This window comes from Rhincodon typus, chromosome 6 (assembly GCF_021869965.1).
Source record: "Rhincodon typus isolate 14 chromosome 6, sRhiTyp1.1, whole genome shotgun sequence".
Classification (NCBI taxonomy): Eukaryota; Metazoa; Chordata; class Chondrichthyes; order Orectolobiformes; family Rhincodontidae; genus Rhincodon; species Rhincodon typus.
The window spans coordinates 59725124-59735576 of NC_063337.1; the positions used below are offsets into that span (position 1 = coordinate 59725124).

Here is a 10453-nt window from a genome sequence, read left to right on the forward strand (position 1 = left end):
GATTGTATTAGATTACAGGAAGAGGTTCATAACATGGCCAAAAAGAGGAATAATCTTGAAGGTTGGTGGGTTTTAAAATTCAGCAAAGAATGACTAAGAAATTGAAAAGGGTAATAAAGAATACAACATTGTAAAATCTTCTGTACGTTTGTAAAAAGAGATTAAGAAAATTAAATATGAGTCCCTTGCAAGGGGAGACAAAAAATTACAATGGGGAATAAAACCATGATTGATGACATTGAGCAAATACAGTGTGTCTGTCTGTTTGGTGGAATTCCCAAAACATTCTAAAGCAGAGAGAATGAAGAACTTTGAGTTCAATATCACAACAAAAAAAATCTGAAGAAGTTATTACGACAAAAAGATGATAAATCTCCTGATACTCTAAAATGTGGACTAAGCGGGAAATGAGATAGTGATGCATTGAATTATATATTTCACAATTCACTAGTTTTCAAATAGTTCTTTTTAAATTGGACAAAAATCGACGAATATTCAAGAAAGAATAAAGAATTTGTATTTTCATTCAAGCTTTTATATCCTCAGAATATCACAAATCATCTTACAGCTAATTAACTACTTTTGATATATCATGCAGGCACATATGGCAACTAATTTGCAAATAGCAAGACCTCACAAACAGCAATGTAGGAAATATCAATTTATGGAAACAAAGAAAGCATAGAAAATAGGACCAGGAGTAAGCCATTCAGCCCTTTGAGTCTGCTGTACCAATCATTAGATCATGGCGAATCATCCAACTCATAGTCTATTCTGACTTCTCCCCTGTATCCTTTGACCCCTTTAGCCCCAAGTGCTATATCCACCTCCTCCTTGAAATCGTACAATGTTTTGGCCTCACCTGCTTTCTGTGGTAGCAAATTCTGCAAGCTCATCACTTTCTGGGTGAAAAAAATTCTTCTCATCTCCATCCTAAATGGTTTACTCTGTAACCTTACGCTGTGACCCCTGGATCTGGACTCCTCCATCATTGGAAACATCCTTCTGCATCTGCCCTGTCTTAATCTGTTCTGATGGTTATTGCACAATTAAAAGCTGTTGTGAACTTTTACAGCGAAGAAGGTGTCTTTTCAGATCGTTCTATTTTCACCAGCTTTCCCTAGAAGGAGTTTACCTAGTGTTGCTCCCTTGCCTTGCATATTCTTCATTTTTTGAAAATAATTCAATTCCCTTTTGAATGCATCATTTGGAAAAAAAATGTACTCAGACAATGCAGTCCGCATCCTAACCACTCGCTACTTAAAAATGTTTTTCTCTCATTTGTCATTGTTTCTTTTGAAAATTATCTTGAATCTGTGCGCTCTTGTCTCATTCCTTGCACGAATATGCTCTCTCCAGACCCCTCTTAATTTAATGTACCTTTCTTCTCAACATTCTCTTTTTCAATTTATCTACATAACTGAAATTCCTATTTTCTGGGACTATTGTTGCGAATCTGGTGTATGTTCTCTCGAATACACCTTTATATCTTTCAGCAATGTAGCTCTCCATCAGTATACCTGCCTTTGTCCTAAAACTTGAGCTCTCAATTTTAAATTCAGAATTGAGAATTAGAATTTCAATTCTCAGTTGCGAAGGGGCCACACACAGGTCAGGGAGGATGGACCTGTATTATTTGGATAAATGCAGTGCTGTGTACTTTGCTATAGAAAGCTCTAGACATTGGTACCTACTAATTTTTTGCCAAACAGAAATGAACCTGTTTGTGAGGTGGGAAGTGGTAGAGTGGGGTGATTGTGCACAAATCACTGATCCGATTTGAAGTGAAAAAATCAAGAAGGCAAAGATGAATTTTATATTCATTGATAAATTAATTTCACAGAAAAATAGTAAAATATTTTACTAGTCCTTCAATAATAAAGAGCACAGATATGATGGAAATATCCACTAAGGAAGCCCACAGGTAATGATGGATATAGTAGAAACAGTATTTTGCTTTGCTACTAACCAGGGAGTTAGAACAGGTAGAAATGAAATTGAATGATGAAACAAGTGTGTACTAAAAATTGAAGAGATAAGGAAAACAGTGAGAGTAAGCAGGAAAATGTGAGAGCAAGAGAGGGCGAGAGCAAGACTGAGAAAGAGAAAGACTGCAAGTGGGTACGTATGAGAGAGAAAGAAAGATAGCAAGTGAGAAAGAAAGTGAGAGAGCAAACAGAAATGAAGCAAGAAAATGAGAAAGAAAGCAAACGATCAATAAAGACAGAGAGAAGAAATAGAAAGACAGCGAGGAAAAAGAAGTGAGAGAGAAAGAAAGGGAGAGAGAGGAGAAAGATAGAGAAGATGCTGACCTTATCAGTCACCATATGAAATGCAGATAGGACCTCATACTCCAATGGAAGAGACAACATTCATGATACTTAAACAAAGCTGGAAGATTTGCCTTCCTTGTCTAGAAGGAATAATCTCCAATTTGAACCTTTCAATAAAATTCATGTCTGGGCTTAGGGTTGCCTGGCTGAGAAAATAAAAGAATGGAACTGATCCCTTCGGAGCTATGAATCACTTTGGATTGGTTCTTTGAGAATGAAGTGTCCACTTTAGGGACAATGTACAATAATAACAATGGAGGTAGATTTTTGGTAGTTTTGCCTTGTGAAATAATATTTAGTTAATGTTGCTTACAGTTTATTTCTTATGGGAAAAGTATTAAAACGTGAAATCTTGTTGTGTAACCATTCAGTTAGTTGCTGAAAGTTAAAATTTAATTTAAAAGTTATTGATCTTGCCATGAATCTAGCTGGCATTATTACTGAATACCTGAAATCTAGTTTAATTGATTTCTTGTTTGGTTTTAACATTGTGGTTTTTCATTGAAACCAAGCATGTCATGCTGCAGATTTAAGTTTAACAATAAAACAGAAGGTTATTATGCAAAAGAAATGAAGATAAAGTAGAAGTAGCTCAAACAGTTCATCCACTTCACTAACACCTTCCACCCCAACCTTAAGTTCACCTGGACCATCTCCAATAACTCTCTCTCCTTCCAGGACCTTTCTGTTTCCATTTCTGGCAACCACCATTTCAATATCCATTTCAAGCCTACTGATTCCCACAGCTACCTAGAATACACCTCCTCTCACCCACCTTCCTGCAAAAACGCCATTTCCTATTCCCAATTCCTTCGCCTCCGCCACATCTGCTCCCGAGGTGAGGCATTCCACTCCCGGATATCCCAGATGTCCTCATTCTTCAAGGACCACAACTTCCCCTCCACAGTGGTCGAAAACGCCCTCGACCGCGTCTCTCGCATTTCCCGCAACTCATCCCTCACACCCCGTCCCCGCAATAACAACCAAAACAGAATCCCCCTCGTCCTCATGTACCACCCCACCAACCTCCGGATCCAACGCATCATCCTCCGACACTTCCACCATCTGCAATCTGACCCCACTACCAAAGACATTTTTCCCTCCCTACCCTTATCTGCTTTCCAGAGGGACCACTCTCTCCGTGACTCCCTTGTCTGCTTCACACTCCCCTCCAGCCCCACCACACCCCGCACTTTTCCCTGCAACCGCAGGAAGTGCTACACCTGCCCCTACATCTCCCCCCTCACCCCCATCCCAGGCCCCAAGAAGAGCTTCCACATCAAACAGATGTTCACCTGCACATCTGCTAATGTGGTATACTGCATCCACTGTTCCCGTTGTGGCCTCCTCTACATCGGGGGAAACCAAGCGGAGGCTTTGGGACCGCTTTGTGGAACACCTATACTCGGTTTGCAACAAACAACTGCACCTCCCAGTCGCAAACCATTTCAACTCCCCCTCCCACTCCTTGGACGACATGTCCATTCTGGGCCTCCTCCAGTGCCACAACGATGCCACCCGAAGATTGCAGGAACAGCATCTCATTTTTCGCTTGGGAACCCTGCAGCCCAATGGTCTCAATGTTGACTTCACAAGCTTCAAAATCTCCCCTTCCCCTGACCTCATCCCAAAGCCAGCCCAGCTTGTTCCCACCTCCCTAACTGTCCTCCCACCTATCCACTCCTCCCACCTCAAGCCCCACCACCATCTCCTACCTACTAGTCTCATCCCGCCTCCTTGACCTGTCCGTCCTCCCTGGACCGACCTATCCCCTCCCTAACTCCCCACCCTAACTCCCCACCTACACTCACCTTTACTGGCTCCAACCCTGCCTGTTTGACCTGTCTGTCTCCTCTCCACCTATCTTCTCCTTTATCCATCTTCTATCCGCCTCCCCCCTCTCTCTATTTATTTCAGAATCCCCTTCCCCTCCCCCATTTCTGAAGAAGGGTCTAGACCCAAAACATCAGCTTTCCTGCTCCTCTGATGCTGCTTGGCCTGCTGTGTTCATCCAGCTCTACACCTTGTTATCTCAAGATAAAGTAGAATACACTTAACTACTTACCCACTTGCGGTCTTTCTCTTTCTCAGTCTTGCTCGTTCACTCTCTTCCTCTGCATACTCTCGCCCTCCTTTGCTCTCACATTTTCCTGCTTACTCTCACTGTTTTCCTTATCTCTTCAATTTTTAGTACACATTTGTTTCATCATTCAATTTCATTTTTACCTGTTCTAGCTCCCTGGTTAGTAGCAAAACAAAATACTGTTTCTACTATATCCATCATTACCTGTGGGCTTCCTTAGTGGATATTTCCATCATATCTGTGCTCTTTATTATTGAAGGACTAGTAAAATATTTTACTATTTTTCTGTGAAATTAATTTATCAATGAATATAAAATTCATCTTTGCCTTCTTGATTTTTTCACTTCTACGTCTTTAACACTCATGTGGTCTGTAGAAATGCTTGTTAGAGTGATTGATCCTTTATTATGTTTTATCTACATCCACATGGAGTCTATTTTTGTCTTGCTAATAGTTGCAATAACCTAATCCAAATTCTTTTTTGACTGCCATTGATTATCTTGCATAAGTATTCCACTTCCCTGTCTTCTCTCTCCATTTTTTCTAAATGTATTATGCCCTAACATGTTTAATTTGTAGCCTGAAAATTTTTTTGTAGCTATGGTTCAGTAATCTTTTCTATGTTTGGTGCCTTGTAATAGTAACTCTCCTGTTTAATTACGGAAACAATGAACTTTGCAGTGCAAATATTTTAGTAGCCAATAGGTTGTACAAAACTTGAGTATTGGTAACAAAAGACAAACTTTTCTCTTTGCACCCATCAGCACATTTCACAAGAATACAAATTCAATAGAAAATTTAACACAGCCCAGCTGTTAACTATTTATTGGCTTTAATGGTTGTCTTCTCCATGGCAATGACTCTAGCAATCAGTTTCTACTTGCCAACTAAACTGCAGTATTTCCTCATGCAGTATAAATTTTGGGTTTCCCTTGAATTCGTATTCTTGAGAAATGTCTTGATGAGAACAAGCTGAAAAACTTTGATAAAATATGTATGTTCTCAGCAATGCAGAGATTTTAATTCATTTTTAGTACAATTTCCTCACGTTATATGTTTAACCAGCTTATTATACTTCTGATGTAAACTCTAGATTTTTTCTCCCCTTGCCCTTAATGTTACCCCCTTAATTTGTTCCTTTTCTCCTGATCTGTTGCAACCCCCTCCATGTCAGTTTGCGTGCGTTTAAACAGTATTTCAAAGATTTTTACTCTTAAGGTTCTCCTTTCAATTTTGAACTTAATTCCTGATATTCTTTCAGCAAGGCCTACACTCTGTTCCTACAGAATGTTCCTCATTCGTTCTATCATGATAGCTAGAGTCATCAATCCTTTTTCAGGTTCCTCTCCAGCTGTTGTGAGACATCCATTATCTTGGCACCAGATTGACAACAACCCTTCAGGATTCTTGGCTTGGCTGCAGAGAAAGTTAGTTATCCCCTATTATCGAGGCCCTAGTTACTAAAATCTTGTATTCGCCTCCTGATCCCCATCTTTCTGAGTCATAGTCTTGCCTTGGTCTGATTGGTGACTGTCCTCCTTGCAGTCTTTCTCTTTGTTCATGTGGATGTAGTGCACATTGATCCTGTCCTACAGGTGTCTCCAGCTCTTCAACCTCAATCTTTCATAATTCCATGTTACCTAGCTCCCAGTCAGTCAGACCTTCCTTTTCACGAGAACATAGCATTATTGAGGTATGTCTTCATTCTGGAAAAATTATCCAGAAATCATTCCCTCCCTTGTCAGCATCTCTCCAACTCTCGTTCCAGCTTAATGACTGAGCCAAAGAGATTTGGTACAAGACCATGAGACTTAGGAACAGAAGTAATCCATTTGACCCATCAATTTTGCCCCAGCATTCAATGAGATTATAACTGATCTCACAGAATCATAGAATCCCTACAGTGTGTAAACAGGCCCTTCGGCTCAACAAGTCCACACCGACCGTCGGAGCATCCAACCCAAACACATCCCCTAACCTCGGCATCCCTGAACACTATGGGCAATTTAGCATGGCCAATCCACCTAGCCTGCACATCTTTGGACTGTGGGAGGAAACCAGATCACCCGGAGGAAACCCACACAGACATGGGGCAAATGTGCAAACTTCACACAGACAGTCACCCAAAGGTGGAATAGAACCCAGATCCCTGGCGCTGTGAGGCAGCAGTGCTAACCACTGAGCCACCATGCCGCTCGGGGTATCTCTGCCTTAACTATGCAACTCTTTACTCTGACGCTATGTATGCTCCTAGACTATTTCACAAAGAGAAGCAACCTCGCAACCTTGTCAAGCCTTCTAAGAAGCTTGTTTGTTTCGATAACGTTACACTTCATCTTGTAAATTCCAGTGAGGACAAGCCCAATCTACTCCCCCTCTCCTCATAAGAAAATCCATCCATACCCAGTGAACCTTCTCTGGATTTCCTTCAATACCAGTATGTCTTTCTTTCCGATAAAGTGCGACAAAAGACGGGAAGAAAACTGGCTTTGAGAATACATGAACAACAACTAACAACAAAAAGACACGACCAATACTCACTCGTCTTCATACTACAGACAAGGAGGACCACCAGTTTGACTGGGACAACATCAGGATCCTAGGTCAAGCAAAGCAGAGAATTCCTGGAGGCCTGGTTCTCCACCAAGAAAGTCATAAATAAACACATAGAATTAGACCCTATATACACACCACTGCAAAGAAAAACCGGAATTGAGGTAATCAACTCCAACAGACCCCAAAGTTTAAACAGCCTGCGGGAAAATACAACAACGCTTCATCGAAATCTCCACTGATGATGTTACCTAGCAGGTTAATGTAACATCTGCAAACTAAATAGCTCAATGAGCAAACCAACCACAGCATCCACAACCGAGCTACAAATCTACTCGAATATTAGAGGGTCAATTTGGACTCAATGGGCTGACTGTAGGGATTCTATGAAATGGAAGTGTTACCACAGATCATTCACATGCTAATGATCAATTCCAGAAGATCACATGAGTCAGCCTTAAAATAAATATTTTCTTGTTTGTAACTCCTACTAAAGTTATTTACTCTGAAACCTATAGTGTTTTGACTCCACAGTATACATAGACTTTTTAAAATGATATCCCTGCCCCGGTGTCAGCCTGTTTGACAGGATTGAGTCATGGTCTGGTGGGGAGCACTTAGAAATAGGTTGCATCCACAGGTAAGGTATTTTCAGCTGTTAATGCTGAATGAGGAGGCCTGAACCAGGACCTTAAGGAATCATGATTTGAAATCTTTAGATTGCAGAGGGTGGGGGGAGTAAGTAGCTAAGTAGCCTGTGAGGAAGCACTTCTTCTTTCCTCATATCTGAGTAGTAAAGGAAGGTAAGCCTTCTTTACCTCCTTTGAGCTTCAGAGTTTAACAAAACCCAAAAACTCCAGGCTTAAGTCTGCAAGGAATTTGAATGTAATGCTGCAAACTGCCTTTACAACATTTAAATGAATAGCCTACTTGCTGGGAACAGGTTGGCTTCGTTATATTGTGTCCTGCTCTATTCAATCTGGATATTGGTGATGGAGGTAGGTTCAGGTCAGATTTGAGATTTTAGCATATTTAGAATCTCCATCTCATGAATTCTGGAGATTGTGTAAATCATTGCCACACAAGACTCGTGTTTCTTTAGCTGTGAAATAGGCAGCAGCCAGACAGAAAACTGAAAAGATGCTACAAAACCACAATTTTAATTTTGTACGATATCAAAGTAATAGAAGCTCATTAATAATTAAATACACAAAAATAACAAAATGTTTAAATTATATTCAGATCTTCAACACATCTTTCTTTGAACCGCTACCTGCTGGATATGAAAATGTAGAAGACCATGTCGGTCCCTTTAATGCCTACTCTCCAGCTGGCATACCAGTGGTAAGCTCCTCTCTCTGTGAAAGTACTAGGAAAATAATTCATTTGCACAGCACCAGTCCAGCTATCATATATAAAATACCACTGAAGGGTGCTGTTGTGAGCTGCTCCCAGAAAAATCGCAGTAAGAGTTTGAGGCGTTGCTTATGTGAATGAATTTCTTCTCTAGCATCTAATGATTTAAACATTGCTCAGTTTACAAATCTTAGAAACATTCCATAATTCCATTGCTACTATACTTTCCAAAGATTTGCCACTCGACTCAGCTAGAATTAATAGTAAAAGATTGGAATATGTTCTAACAACAGTATCTTTATGTATAGGAAACAAATTATCTCCTCAAATGTAATGTTATTGCAGCTGATTGAATATAGTGAGAATCCTATGGGGAAAAATGCTTGAAATCTAGTTTAATGAGTCAACTTCCCGTACTTAAATTTAAGCAAGTTTAATGTTGCATGCATGTTTATTTTAGAAAGTTGTTGGACCTTTCAACACAAAATAAATAAGCCACGCACCAAAGTTGCTTCAAATCTACAACTGAATTGAATTGGATTAGCTTTATTGTCACATGTTCTCAAATGAGTATAGTGAAAGTTTCATAAGTTGCCACTTACACTGCCATCTTAGGTAAAAGGAACCTAGGTACAATACTAAATTGCAGAATAGAGAAACCAAGAAAAAAAGTTACATTACAGCTAACGCAGTATGACCATTGGTCAGAAAAGCCAAGAAGCAAAGTTAAAAAGACAAACATCAGTGTTTCTCAAAGGCTCTCCACAGCAGACCAATGCAGAGAGCTTCTGCCACGTAGAAGGATAACGGAATTAGATGTATAGGAACACCAGCATCTGCAAGTTGCCCCCAAGTTATACACCATCCTAACTTGAAATATATTCTGTCACAGTCACTGAGTCAAACTCTAGAACTGCCTATTTTACAATGTTGTAGATGCATCTACGCCATATAAACAAGAAGACTGCCAATTACTACTCTCAAGGGCCAGTAGAACTGAGCAATAAATGCCAGCCTTACTAGTGATATTAATATCCTAATGATGACTAAATTTAAAAAACAAGATTCAGGGGCTGTGTTGATTTGCTTCCAACTTTGTCATGTGGTATAGGTTTGAAGGTAACATTGAACTTTGATGCTAATATCTCTGAAAACTGTCAGTTACGTCCAACCTATCGTCAGTACTGTCTTTAGTCAGGGAGAGTAGTCAATTTTGTTTTAGGTGATGGAGTAGTTAGCTTAGGTCAAGGATGGTGTCATCAATTTAGGAATTTTGGAGATAGGCAGACCAGGTGATAGGTGAGTCATATTGAGGAGGCAGAATAATCTGGTTATATCAGGGGCAGGTCTTTGGTTGGGTCTTAACTAAGGTCAGGAAATAGATGGTTTGGTTCATGTTGAGGATGAAGTCAGTTTGGATCAGAGGCTGGTCAGGATGGTTTGGGACATGGTGAATTGTGAGGGGTTACTTGTTGGATCAAGGGGTTTAGAATTAGATTCATGGGGTGGTTGAGGTTTTCGAGGCTATGTGTGGAATGTAGTGAGTTGAGTTCTGCTGTCACAGCAGTGATTAAACTCTGTAACATTTCTATGGTAATGTATACTATAGTAATCCATATCTGGGAATGCAACATGCATCTAGCTCAAATTTCGAGCTCTGAAATCAGGGTAAGACATTCATGTAGTGTTTGCAGCAGGAAACATAAGCCCATCGGAGGCTTAAACTTCCCAGGTAATTACAGTGCATGTCTGTGCGCCAGGACTTCTGCATGGTCCTGACATACCTCATACATTTCAGTCCACATCCACAATTCTGAATCACAGAGGACCCAACCCATAACTTTGTGCCAGCAGCCAATCTCATCTGCAAGTTGTGGCTGTGAGGAACTACGATTAATTTGAAACATTTCTGCCATGTGGACTGTGAAAAGTGCTGGGGTAAGGTGCGCCACAATTTCTAAGCAGCATATGACATTTTTCATGTGAAAGGCTATTGGTTAAGGTCAAAATGATGGGAATCAGAATGAACATATCCTGGGAATAAAAAAGAAAGTTAGGGTTAAGAGATAGTAGGAACTGCAGATGCTGGAGAATCTGAGATAACAAGGTGTAGAGCTGGATGAACACA

The 10453-nt window shown here is 40.2% G+C and overlaps 1 protein-coding gene across 1 annotated transcript in view; it reads left to right on the forward strand.

Moving 5' to 3' along the window:
- Positions 1-10453, forward strand: part of naalad2 (N-acetylated alpha-linked acidic dipeptidase 2) — a 137871-nt gene that overhangs the window by 27055 nt on the left and 100363 nt on the right. Inside the window, exon 4 of the mRNA XM_048598437.1 lies at positions 8212-8313. Within this exon, the coding sequence (XP_048454394.1) occupies positions 8212-8313 (102 nt within the window). The remainder of the gene's footprint in view (positions 1-8211; positions 8314-10453) is intronic.